This window comes from Galeopterus variegatus, unplaced genomic scaffold (genome assembly GCF_000696425.1).
Source record: "Galeopterus variegatus unplaced genomic scaffold, G_variegatus-3.0.2 Scaffold1543, whole genome shotgun sequence".
Lineage (NCBI taxonomy): Eukaryota > Metazoa > Chordata > Mammalia > Dermoptera > Cynocephalidae > Galeopterus > Galeopterus variegatus.
The window spans coordinates 234246-247519 of NW_007727654.1; the positions used below are offsets into that span (position 1 = coordinate 234246).

At 56.8% G+C, this 13274-nt stretch overlaps 2 protein-coding genes across 2 annotated transcripts in view; one reads left to right on the top strand and one right to left on the bottom strand.

Moving 5' to 3' along the window:
* Positions 1 to 5969: 5969 nt before the first annotated feature.
* Positions 5970 to 7469, top strand: F2RL3 (coagulation factor II (thrombin) receptor-like 3). Its single transcript, XM_008577576.1, has 2 exons — positions 5970 to 6082; positions 6422 to 7469. Exons 1-2 carry the CDS (start codon positions 5970 to 5972, stop codon positions 7467 to 7469), a joined length of 1161 nt encoding a protein of 386 aa, XP_008575798.1.
* Positions 7470 to 7925: 456 nt separating this feature from the next.
* Positions 7926 to 13274, bottom strand: part of CPAMD8 (C3 and PZP-like, alpha-2-macroglobulin domain containing 8) — a 94862-nt gene continuing 89513 nt past the window's right edge. The window contains 6 exon segments of the mRNA XM_008577577.1: positions 7926 to 8185; positions 8912 to 9020; positions 9022 to 9201; positions 11973 to 11976; positions 12513 to 12680; positions 13022 to 13161. Coding sequence (XP_008575799.1) covers positions 7926 to 8185; positions 8912 to 9020; positions 9022 to 9201; positions 11973 to 11976; positions 12513 to 12680; positions 13022 to 13161 — 861 coding nt within the window.

Sequence of the window (13274 nt, forward strand, 5' to 3'; positions counted from 1 at the left end):
CCTCTCCTCAGCCACAGCCCTCGCCCTTCTGCAGCAGAGCTGTGCCAAACTCAAGGTTCTGAGAAGTGGAAAAGTTTCTGGAAGTTTCCCATGGAACTGGAGGCTCCCACACCTTTGATTCCAGACCTGGGGGATTCTGAGGCCATCGCTCCTGCCCAGGGTTTCCTCCCCATATTTTCTCACGTATAATGCAGGCACTTTGTATGCATCTTTGTTTTCTAAGAAGGGAATTAATTTATCATCAGGATTCCTGAACCAGACCTTCCAGGCAGCCAGCAACCCTCGCCGAGCCTGCAGCCCTGTCTGTGCCTCACCTCTCTCCAGTGGAGCCCTGCAGGCCTGGGGTGTGGCCAGAGACCCTTCTGAGTCCCTCCCCGAGGCGCCTGTCTCCCCACCAACCCCCAACCCTGCATGCTTCTAGGGAGCATCTCTTCCATTTTTGAGGGATTCCTGTTCTGGGGCTTGCCCTTTCTCTGCAGCTGTTCTGAATGTAGTTTTCCTTTTCTATTTATTTGCACATTAAAGTTAAAAAATACTGATGTGAAGCCATGAGGTTCTGCCAGTATCTCCTGTGAGAATCAGTGACTCCTCGCCTCAGGGTTGAGTCGGCTGAACCCATAGTGAGCAAGTGTCCGCATGTGCCCACCTGGCACCTGGAAGTCCCCAAGCACCGACAAGCCCTCCCTGCAGGGCAGCCCCTGGGATGGCAGAGCCGGGCCCTGCCCAGCCCCAACAGGGGAGTGTTTTCTAGAATGTTCTTTCCCAACTCAGTATTCACATTCAGTAGAAATGAGATGTGTTGTGCATTAAAAGACCACAGTGTCTACTCTGAGCTTCCTGTGGCCAGCCTGTGTGTCCCACTGCCCCTGGAACCCTACATACTGAGGGCTGCACCTGCCGACTGCACAAAACCACCCTCTGTGCTCACCGCACCCCCACCCCCACCCCAGCTGGGCCCTGCCCTCCTCTCACTCCCCTCCTGGTCTTTGTCATCTCTGTGTCTGCATCTTTGGGCCAGATCACACTCCCTTCCACCACCCGTACCTGCCTCCAGGTAGCAGGAGCCCACAGCTCTGTTCGCCTCCTGGCTGGTGCTCCTTGAGGCTTGCAGGGTGGAGCTGGCTGGCCCCTCAGCCGCGTCCCTTCTCCTTGCCTCCTCTCAGTGTGGGCTTGCCTGCCCTCTCCCAGGAGTTGTCCCCAACCTCTGTGAGTGGCTGCTGCTGCCTCCCAGGGACCCGTGTTCTCCCCGCACACCTGAGCTGCCCTGGCAGCATCCACCACACCCCCACAACCAGAGGGTTAGAGCTCCTGGGAGTTATATGGACGAGGCTGGATGCTGTCCCCAATTTCCTTCTGCCTCGAGCCCAACCCTCGAGTTGGGGTGTCCAGGGCCCCCTCTGGGCTTCCTTGGTCAGGCATGCTTGGAGGAGAGGCCATAGGGTGGCATCAGTGACCACTGTGGCTCCCAGGAAAGGTGCCGATGCCAGGAGGGCAGACAAGGAGCAGTTCTCTGCGGTGGCCTCTAGGATTCCAAACCCCAGTCAACACACCCCGAGGAGTCCCCTGCCCACAACTGGGCAGGGCCTGTAACCTCGATGAAGTGACACAACATGAGATTGGAGGAGGGGTCACCTGCTGGCCCCCAAAGTCATCTGCGCATGCGGGGGTGGGGGCCATGTGGCAGGGAACAGCAGGTGGGACATCAGAGCTACCACCACCAGGACCCAGATTTTGCCAACAGCCACGTGAGCTCAGAAGAGGACACTGAGCTGCAGCTGAGGACACAGCCAGTGATGCTTTGATCACAGCCTCATGAGACCCTGGGCAGAGGACCCAGCCTGCCAGGCCTGGACCCCTGACCCACAGAAGTGTGAGGCCCTAAAGGTGTTTTCTGTATGCCCCTGCATTTCTGCTTGTGCATTACACAGCAATGGAGAAACAGCCCTGATTACAGTAGTTCTGGAGCCCGTGGCCCAGCACCTCCCTTCCCACCTCCTTCAAGTACCTACGCAGAGGTGGCTGAGGTTCCTGGGAGCCCGTGTGCCTGTGCCAGCTGCAGGACCAGGTGGGCCCCCCTCCTGCTCCCCAAGAGTGTAGTGAGGGGGCGGGCATGTAACGCTTGGAGGAAGCAGTGGGGGGATGGGGTCCTGGGGGGACCGGTGAACACTTACTCTGTTGCTAGTGGGATGTTTATCATGTTGGCTCTTTGCAATGTATCACTAGCACTTCATACCCGATGTCATCGTGGAGGATGAAACTGACTTCTAAAAACCAAGTCAACCACAATCCAGCAATCGCTGCTCCTTGGCATTGAAAAGGAGGTGAGAACTTGTGTCCACACAGAAACCTGCACACGGTGTTCCCAGCAGCCTTATGCGTAATGGCCAAAACAAGGAAGCAGCCAAGATGGCCTTGAGCAAGTGACAAGATCAACTGTGGTGCATCCAGACCGTTAATTACAATTCAGCACTGAAAAGAAATGCCTGATCAAGTCATGAGGAGACGAACCTTAAATGTACATTACTACGTCAAAGAAACCAATCTGGAAAGCTACATCCTGTGTGATTCCAACCATCTGGAAAAGACAGAACTATGGAGACGGTAAAAAGGTCAGTTAGCTCAGAGGGTTGGAGCGTGGTGCTGACAACACCAAGGTCTAGGGTTCGATCACTATACCGGCCAGCTGCCAAAACCAAAAAACATCGGTGGCTGCCAGGGATTTGGAGGAGGGAGGGCTGAATCAGGTGGAGCACAGAGGATTTTTAGGACAGTGAAGCTACTCTGTATCATTCTATGATGGTAGACACGTGTCATTCTACATTTGACCAAACCCAGAGGATGTAAACACCAAGAGTGAATTAATGCAGACTATGGACTCTGGGCGATCAGGACATGTCAGTGGAAGTTCAACTTGCACACAAGCGCACCACCCTGGTGTGGGGTGTTGAGAACAGGTGAGACTGTGCATGTGGGGGGGCGGGGATGACATGAGAACTCTACGTTCCGCTCAATTTTGCTGCAAACCTGAAACTGCTCTAGAAAATAAAGTTTAAAAAAGGAAAAGCAAGGCTGGCCAGTTAGCTCACTTGGGAGAGAGTGGTGCTGACACCACCAGCGTCAAGGGTTTGGATCCCCATACCAGCCAGCTGCCGAAAAAATCAAGCAAGTTGATCTAAAATCAGTCTCCTGGGTGGGGGTAGGATGGGCTGGGTAGAGGCCGAGTTCTCAGGAACGTACCTGCACCTTCCTGGGCTTCCCTTTCCTTCCCTTCCAGGAGCTTTTGGAGTCTGGGCTGGGCTCCCGGGCCCCACTGGAGGTTGTTGAGCCCCTTCTCCGTGTGACCCTGTAAGTGGAGCCCCAGCCCACGATGGTGCCAGTGAGCAAAGAGATTCCGATTTGGGGCCCCAAAACAGAAGTGCTGGGAATCCAGAGTTGGGGGACCAAACCCTGGTTCTCCCACGGCCATCCATCCATGCACCCCTAGGCATGACCGTTGGCCCCTGGTGAGAGGGGCCGTGGCACCTCCTCTTGGGCTGGTCGTGTGGGTTAACGTCTGCAGGGTGAGGCCCAGCGGGAATGAGGGCAGGTGGCAGCACATCTGTGGGTGCCCATCTGGCTTCTAATGTGTCCACTGGCCTTGATGTTTCAGTGAAGACCGTGACGCAGGAGAGGGGAGGGAGCATAGGGACAGCACCGAGGGCTTCCGGGGGTCCTGAAGGGCTGGAGGGTGAAGCCACTGACTGTGTGTGTTTGCCACTTTTCTTACCATTTAAAATAATTTTTTTCTAATTGTGGTAAAACACACATAACCTAAAATTATCAAACATTTTTAAATGTACAGTTCAGTGACGTTAAGTACATGCATATTGATGAGTGACCATCACCACCATCCATCTCCAGAACTCTTTTTCATCTTGCAAATCTGAAGCTCTGTCCCCATGAAACACTGTCCCCCTCCCCAGCCCCCAGCAATCGCCATTCTACTTTCTGTCTCTGTGAATGTGACAACTCTAGGGATCTCCTATAGGTGGAATCATGCAGTGTCTGTCCTGTGTGACTGGCCTGTTTCACCGAGCATAACGTCCTCAAGCCATTTTAAGGCCAAGAGTCTGCCGTTTTTAAAATGAGTTTTTATGAGAAGTAACACAGTACAGGAGATTTCAACAGTGCAAAAGAGCCCATGGGGAAGAGTTCCACTCCCCCAAGGCAATGATGCCCGCCGTCCTCTGGGAGGTGGCTGGGCATTGCTTGTCCCAACTGGGATGGCACCATCGTCACAGGCGCCCTGCACCTTCATCTGCCCCTCCAACCTCCCCACCCCTGTGCTGGGACACTGTCATTCCACAGAGGGGCTGCTGATGGACACTCCCCCCTCCCTCCAGTGCTGCCGTGAACATCCCTGGACAGATGTCCTCCTGTGTGTGTCATAAATTCCCAGACACGAAACCCTTGAGTGTAAGGGGGTGCGCATCGCAATTTCAAAGGGTAATCACCACACCGCCCTGCCCTGGGGATGCTGAGCTGCTGGGGTGTCCCCCAGACTCTCCTGCCCAGATTTCCTGATCTGCTCACACTCAAGGTGGCAAGGGGTCCTGGGCCTGGTTTTCCTGTATCCTTGGACACTGATGTTGGTGGAAACTGCTCAGAAATGGGGGAGATGCCTCTGGCTGAGTCCCCTGCCCTGGCCAGAGCTCAGTTTCCACTCCAGTGCTGGAGGCTGACCTTATCCAGGACTCTGCTCAGTCACTTCCTGGCTGGTCCCAGCATCCTTGAATGTGTGACTAGATTAGGGCTTGTCACGGCAGGAAGTGGCCACACTAGACCCCCTCCCCCATCTCTAGTTCATTTTATCTTCCTCCACTGTCCCTGGCTGGGTCCTCCTGCTCCCAGACACCCCCACTCCACCCCCATGGCCCAGCTCTGACCACACAGGGGCCAAGAACCCCCAGAATGGGCATCCCTCCAGGGCAGGACAGGTCGAAGTCTCTGGGGCAGGGAGGGGCACCTGCCCCCTGAGCCTGTCTCCTCCTCTGCACAGCTGGCCTCCATCTGCTAGTGCAGGGACGGGGCTGGAGGAGGGAGGGCCTCCTGGGAGCGTGGCTTAGGAGCTCTGGCCTGGCTGCCTCTCCCAATAGTCACCCAGTGTCACACCTAGGGACCCAGGCTGAGGGCTGGCCGGGACAAGAGCAGAGGGGCTTCCAGAACCGGGGATGGATGCCTCTGAGGGGGCACCAGCCGGAATCCCCCTGTACCCCCAGGACAGCACATGGTCAGCCTGGGGACTCTGGCTGGGGACCTCAGCTATCTTCAGCAGACCCCAGACTGGCAAGGCTCCTGTCTCTGCTCCTCACTTGGTTCCTGCCCAGGGGCTAGTGCTAGGGCCACTGCAGCAGGGGATGGCGATAAGGCTGGGCAGCCCACACAGAGGACCTGGTGTACTTTGGGGGGTGTCACTCACCTGTTCTAGCCTCCAACCCAGGGAGGCAGGGCTCTTCTTCTGCAGCCAGAGATAGGAAATGGGGTTGGGGGGGTCAGGAAGAGCTGAGAGCCCCTGATGGGGGGAGGGGTGTGACCTGGAGGGTGGGCTGCCATGAAAACTGGGGCTGCAGACATGACTGGCCAGCAGGAAGTGGCCACTTGGCCCACAGATGCTTCCTGGGCTGGACAGTTGCTGGAGGTGGGGGCTGCTCCCCTGCCCATCTTGCCGGCCCATCACCAGGACTGCCAGGAGGTGCCTCACCAGGACTGAGTGACCCAGAGCCTCCTCCGCCCACACTCCAGGCCTCCCACGGGCTCGCTGGTGGGCACCAGGCCTGGTGGGTGTGCGGGGGCAGGGGCTGTGCCTTCCTGGCTTATCTTACCAGGCACCGTCTGCCCCTCCTCTGGGGTTCCGGAAGCCGGGGGTGGGGGTCTGACGAGGCAGGAAGCCCACGGCCACAGCCCAGAGTAGCCGAGCCCAGCCCCACAGCATGCGAGGGCTCCGGCTGCTGTGGCCCCTGGTGCTGGGGCTCAGCCTGGTGGTTGGCACCCAAACCTCCAGCGACTACGACGAGGGCGGGAGTGCAGGAGGCAGTGATGGTGAGTGAGCCCAGCCCTGCTCTGCAGGATGCAGGGAGAGGGACATTGGAGATGGAGCTGGGGCCCAGGGCCACTGAAGGGGAGAAAGGGAACATAGGGGGCCTTCAGACCCACCCCGCCCTCCACCCTGACCCTGTGGGGCTTGGTGATTTTCTTCAGTGGCCGTGTCCAGCTCCATCCCACCAGCCCACCCTAACCATCCAGCACCAAGTGCCAGATGACGGGCCCAGGGCCAACCCCAGAGCCTCCATCTCCTCTGCCCACCTGTCCCTCAAGGCCGGGGCAGTGGCAGGGGCTGACACCACCTCTCTCCCCCAGAAAGCACACCAGGGCCCTGGAATAGGACCAAGGAGTCAAAGCCCCAGCTCCCGCCCCACCCACGCAGCTTCCCTGGCCAGCCCTGCGCCAATGACAGCGACACACTGGAGCTTCCGGCCAGCTCGCAGGCACTGCTGCTGGGCTGGGTGCCCACGCGGCTGGTTCCTGCCCTGTATGGGCTGGTCCTGGTGGTGGGGCTGCCTGCCAACGGGCTGGCACTGTGGGTGCTGGCTACGCGGGTGCCGCGGCTGCCCTCCACGGTGCTGCTCATGAACCTGGCGGCCGCTGACCTGCTCCTGGCTCTGGTGCTGCCACCACGGGTGGCCTACCACCTGCGGGGCCAGCGCTGGCCCTTCGGCGAGGCCGCCTGCCGCCTGGCCACGGCCGGGCTCTATGGCCACATGTATGGCTCTGTGCTGCTGTTGGCTGCCATCAGCCTGGACCGCTACCTGGCCCTGGTGCATCCCCTGAGGGCCCGTGTCCTGCGTGGTCGGTGCCTGGCCACTGGGCTCTGCGCGGCTGCCTGGCTCATGGCAGTCACCCTGGCGCTGCCCCTGGCCCTGCAGCGCCAGACCTTCCAGCTGTCAGGTTCCGACCACGTGCTGTGCCACGACGCACTGCCCCTGCATGACCAGGCCACCTACTGGCGGCCGGCCTTCACCTGCCTGGCACTGCTGGGCTGCTTCTTGCCACTGCTGGTCATGCTGCTCTGCTACGGGGCCACCCTGCACACGCTGGCGGCCAGTGGCCAGCGCTACAGCTATGCGCTGAGGCTTACCGCGCTGGTGTTGGCCTCGGCTGTGGGCTTCTTCATGCCCAGCAACATGCTGCTGCTCCTGCACTACTCGAACCCCAGCCCGGATGCCTGGGGCGACCTCTACGGCGCCTACGTGCCCAGCCTGGCAGTCAGCACCCTCAACAGCTGCGTGGACCCCTTGGTCTACTACTACGTGTCGGCCGAGTTCAGGGACAAGGTGCGGGCCAGGCTCTGCTGCTGGGTGTCGGAAGCCACCACAGCCTCCAAGGCTTCGGGGGGGAGAGACAGCCCAGGCACTCGCACCTCAATCCTGTGAGGCCCTTCAGAAGGGGGGCAGAGGGAGGAGGGGGTTGCTGAGTTGAATAAGCCCTCCCCAAGTTCATGTTCTTTCGGGAACCTCAGAATGTGACCTTATTTGGAGATAGGGTCATTACAATTGCAATTAGTTAAGATGAGACGGAGCAGGGTGGGTCCTACATCCCAGATGAGTGGTATCCTTATAAGAAGATGACACAGAGACACGGAAAAGACCCCGTGGTGATGGACTGATGCGGCCAAGCCAAGAAATGCCAAGGATTGCTGGAGTCACCTGAAGCCAGGAGAGAAGCCTGGGATGGATTCTCCCTCAGAGCCTCCAGAAGGAACCAGCCCTGCAGACACCTTGACTTTGGACTTGTGGCCTCCAGGACTGTGAAGGAATAAAGTCCTGTTGTCTTAAGCTACCTGGTTTGTGGTACTTTGTTACAGCAGCCCCAAGAGACTAAGACAAGGGTTAACTGCAGATGCCCGGGCCCAGCCAGCTTCTCTGGCTCAGCTCTCTGGGCTGCATGGAGCCCGCGACACTGCAGCTGATGAGCTCCCTTGTGTCCAAGGCGGGGCTGAGGCTCAGGACCTGGACCTGCTGCAGGACCCTGCCCAGGAGGCGGCTCCAGCTCCCCATCCCCAGTGCCCGATGCTGGGGCCCTGCATGGCCCAGAGCCTGGCTGGCCATTCTCATCCCCAGAAGCCCAGGTTCTGGCTTCAGGATGTCTCCTGAGCAATTGCAGCAGAGTGCAGCCCCCCTACTCCCCAAAGCCTGATGTCTCTTAAAATCCATCACTAGCACAACTCAGCCTCCTGCCGTCATCCTGGCTACCAGAGGCCTTTCTCCCCGCAACCTGTGGTACGTTTTTTCATTTTTTACGTCAACTTCCCCTTGGACACAGTGGGATACCAGGAGAGTGGGTAGGGTGTGCTAGGAGTCGGGGCGTTGCAGCCCTGGGAACCCCACACCCCAGCCGTCTGCAGCGTACTCTGAGCCATGTCAGGGGCACCAGGGGCTGCACCCATGCCTGCTGGGGACACCGCAGGTGTGTGGGGAAGGGGAGCTGCTGAGGCGTGAACTGTGGGGTAAGTCTCCCCAAAAAGGCAGAGGGAAGTGGGGGCCATTCCTGGGGTCCCCATTGGGCCTATGTCTGATTAGCCCAGCTTTGGGGCTGGGGGTCTCAGGTGCCCAGGACTTGGACACATGCATACATACGCGAGTGAACGTACACACACACGAGGGAAACAGGATATGTGAACAGTATTGGTGTCAATTTCCTGGCATGATCACACACTAGTTCTCTAATATGCCACGTGGCAGGAATCTGGTTGTGAAGGGTGCCCAAGGCCTCTCCATATTATTTCTTCCAGATGTACATGAATCTGATTTTCTCCAGGTCCGGGTGTTCCACATCCACAACCCTCTCCCCACCTTGCTCTGAAAGGCTGGGCTACGGGTTAGGAAATGCAGGCTGGGGGCCCCCGGCTGCTGGGTGGGAGCTGGGACTCAGCCCGGGCCCGTGGAACCCACCACCCAGCCGCTGTGTCTCTGAGGGGCTGGGGCATTTTCCCTGCCTGTGAATAGGGTTTGCACCCTCAGTGCCACTCCCCCAACTCCCCAGGTTCCCGCTGCCAGCAGGAGGCTGCAGCCCATCCGTGACCCTGTGGAAACGAGCTTTTATTTTGTCAATGGCCTCTACAGTGAGTGGGTGCAGGGCCTTGGCCTGAAGAAGAAGCCTCGGGGCCTATCCTTTATAGGCTGGCAGGGTTCAGGGGCCAGAGACTTGGCTGGTGCTGGAAGATGCAGACCCCACAGGCTGGGGCAGCTGAGGGGTCTGTGTTGCCCCTGGGAAGAGATCAGAGATGAGCGGTGTTGGGTGAAATAAATACCTCCTGGGAGAAGACCAGTGAATGCACGTGAGGGAACAGAATTAGGCACCCTCTGAGGGTCACCAAAAGCAATCAAAGGCGGGCGTGGTGCTGGCAGCAGCTGTGAGGGTCCTCAGAGGCAGGCAGCTTCCATCCCAGAGGTCGGGCACCCTGCAGGCTGCTGGGAGGGTGACAGTCTCCCAGGTGCCAGATTGGGGGCTCAGGGTGGGGAGCCCAGAAGTGGCCAGGCTAGGAAGCATGACATTGAAGGTGCATTTCTCTGGTGCCATGGGCTTTGCCTGCAGGGCCTTGTGCTGTCAGGACCAGACATTCAGGGTCCCCTGGTGAAAGCAGAGGGTGTGGTGACTGATGACAGTCCTGAAACAACTTGGTGTCCTGGTCAGAGGCGGGAGAGGCAGTGGCCCCAGTGCCCCAAAGGGACATCAGGGCTTTTGTGTTTCAGAGAAAGGTGGCCTGTTTAGTTTCAAATATGCTGGCAAGGAGACTGACATTGTGTCCCCTCTGAAAGAGGCCTTTGGCCATGAGTCTCTCCTGGGAATGTCCTTTCTCTGGGCAGAATGTCAGGCCGTGGGAGCTGCCTGTGCTCCAGGAAGGGGATGCCCGGCCCCAGGACTGGGGGTTGGCACCTGGAGCTCTAGGTGCAGCTGGGGCAGTAGGGGCAAGAGCTGAGGGACCTCCAGCCACTCCAGCTGTCCCCCCAGCATGCACACCCACTGCTGCATCTACACTTGGGGCCCAGGAGGCCCATTCTAGGATGGGCGGTTCTCTGCCATTCTGTGCATCAGGTTCATTTAGAGGCAGTTGTTGGTCACCTGGGGCAGGGTGTGCCCACCCACCAGGCAGAGTCACAGCCTGACAGGAACAGGATGCAGCCAGATCATGTTGTCCTGCTCGGAGCGGGAAAGCCGTTAAGAAGAGAAGCCGCTCTGACTGGCCAGGAGAGAAGGAGAAAGATCCTGGTGGGCTGTGAGGCCTTGCAGGGGGTCCCTGCACCCCTTCCATGAACTATGTGGCTCAGGCCTCGCTGCCACATCCCCATTAAGACAGCAGAACCTGGGGTGGGGGGGACACATAGCCCAGGCCCAGTCCCTCACAACCCTGCACCCCCCACCCCACAAATGGGTCCCAGGTGTTCACTGTGGTTCAGGGTGGAGCAGCTGTGTAGAACCACCGACCAAACAGAAAAACCACCCACAGACGCTGCTCAGCAATAAAAAGGAACAAACTGTTTATATTCCCAACGCCACCAGTGAACACAAGGGAATCACGCTGAGGGAGAAAACCCACTTTCGGAAGTCATGTGCTGTCTGATTCCACTTACCTAGCATGGGGATCCGAACCTGTGACCTTAGTGTTAGCACCACGGCCTTACCAGCTGAGCTGAACAGCCAGCTCTCTAGTGCTTGAAATGACTACATTACCGAGAGGGAACACAGCTTAGTGGCTGCCAGTGGTTAGGGACCCAGGGAGGTGGATAGGTTTATAAAAGGGCAGTGGGAAGGATTCTTGGGCCGAGGGGCTGTTTTGTGTGTCCACTGTGGCTGTGATTACATAAATCCACACACGTGCAAAAAACCGCACACTGCTAAATACACACACAGGTGAGTAGGCATAAAACTGGTGAAATATGAATCAGATTGTTCGGTCGTAACAATGTCAATTTCCTGGTGTGACGCTGGTTTTGCAAGATGCTACCCCTGGGTGGAAGCCGGGTAAAGGGTACCGACATCTCCCTGTACTATTTCTTACAAACTACATGTGACCTATGCTTATCTCAAACTAGTAAGTTGAATAAAAATCCCGCCCTCCAAAAACACCCCCAAACTGTCTGAAGGCAGCTGGAAGACACTTGAGGCGGAGGGGCAACACTTGGGATAGTTCAAAAACTTACATACGACAACTATATCATAAAGGATGGTCGGGGACAACAAATGGTTATTATATACAGCCTCAAAGTTTCTACATTTTAGAAGTGGGTACAATATTAAGGCTAAGTAGACTGAAAACGTTAAGGGTGTATACTGTAATACCCAAAAGTTAAGGTTGTACTCTAATACACCACTAAAAAAAAAAAAAAAAAAAAGATGCTAAAAGTAGACCTTTTCAAAAAATTTTGGAATCTTGGAATGAGTGTTGCTTTATGAAGCTTAAGATAGGTAAAATAAAAGAAATAGTATACCGCCTTCACTGTGTAAGTAAACTTAGGAAATTTATCCCAGGAATGTAAATGGTTTGAAAATATGTGGGTAAAATCTTTGTATAAATTCATTGCTGGTATTCAGAATTTTTTATTTTATTTTATTTTATTTCTTAAAAGATGACGGGTAAGGGGATCTTAACCTTTGGCATGGTGTTCTCAGCACCATGCTCAGCCAGTGAGTGAACCGGTCATCCCTATATAGGATCCGAACCCATGGCCTTGGTGTTATCAGCACCGCACTCTGCCGAGTGAGCCACGGGCCGGCCCAGTATTCAGAAATTTTTAGTTAAAGAAGAAAGCTTAGGGCTGGTATGGTAAGGACTGGACTAAAACTTTTTCAGTGATGAAAGCTTCTAGCTGTGTGATCTTGGACAAGTTACTTAACTTCAGTGTCCATGTCTTTAAAATGAGGATAATACTACCTACCTTTCTGGGTAATAGTGACAGCTTAATGAAATAATACGTGTAAGTAACGTATTGGACCTATATGGTTAATAATATATATTAGCATGAATAAACTCACTTAATCTTCATCACAGTCCTATAAAAGAAATTCTAAAAAATATTCAATTAATTCAAAAGAGGGCATAGGAGGAGAGACAGCTGGTGTCTTCAACTTTTTGCTTAAATTTTGTATTTTTGTTGTTTTTGTTTGTTTGTTCTTAACCACTTACACCCCAAAGATTCGCCTCCTCCAGGAAGTCTGCCCAGCAGCCCCTCCCAGCCCCACCCACGGGGCTTCCTGTCTCCAGACAGACCCCTGGAGAACCAGCACCTTCTCTGCCCTTCCCTCAGGGTCCTGGGGTGAGTGTGTCCCGGGGATGACTCCTTTGGAGAGCTCAGCCTCACCCTGCACCTAACAGGGCTGTTCTCCCACTTTGTCCCCAGAAACTCGCAGGGTAACCCCTTTATTTGAGTCACTCCCACTGCCTGGGTGGAGCAGGTTGGGAGCAGCCCAGCCCTCACCTGTCCTCGACTTCCCCCTCGGGCTCAAGGTCCAAGTCCACGGCACTCGGCTTCACGTCCTGCTGCGGGTGCCCCGAATCCAGGGAAACCGGGTCATCGTCGTAGGTGTAGGAAGGGGAGGCTGGCGGCGGCTGCTCTGGAAGGAAGGGGGACTCGGTCGGGAGAGCGCTACGGGAGGGGACCTGGGATGCTGGCAGCCCAAAGGAACCCAGTGTGCGGGGGCGGGGTGAGGAGATATGCGGCCCAGATCAACAATGACCAGGTGAGAGGTCACAGGACGGAGAGAGGGGACACAGAAGGACAGACATCAGGGACGCTGAAAGGTAAAAAGAGTGAAGGTGAGGAGAGGACGCAAAGACACGAAGATGGGGAGGACAGAGAGCCACGATCTGGAGTCAGAAGACAGATGAAGACAAGAGAGAGGTGCAGGAGCCCCAATAAGAGGTGACAGAGCTGGGGGAGACGGAGGGAGCCCCGGCTCAGCAGGGGGAAGAGAGACACAGGCCTACGGGGCAGAGGCAGGCAGCCGGGGACTGGGAGATGTGGGCGAACACGCGGGCAGCGGGGAGCCAGGAGCCTCAGGGAAAGAGAGGGCCATGTCCCCGGCCACAGGGGCAGGGCTGCGCAGGCAGGCAGGGGCGACCAGAACCTGGGAGTGGAGGAGGGGCGAGAAGAGGAGAGGGCGAAGACGGAGGAGGGGGGGGAGGACGATGGGACGAGTGTGGGAGGGGCGAGGTAGGGGCAGGTGGTGGGGGAGGGAGG

Excerpts from the sequence above, each read along its gene's own strand:
- F2RL3 (XM_008577576.1), top strand. The coding sequence starts at position 5,970 with ATGCGAGGGCTCCGGCTGCTGTGGCCCCTGGTGCTGGGGCTCAGCCTG. Across the intron at positions 6,083-6,421 it reads GCAGGAGGCAGTGATGGTGA|GACCAAGGAGTCAAAGCCCC; the intron begins GTGAGCCCAGCC and ends GCCCTGGAATAG.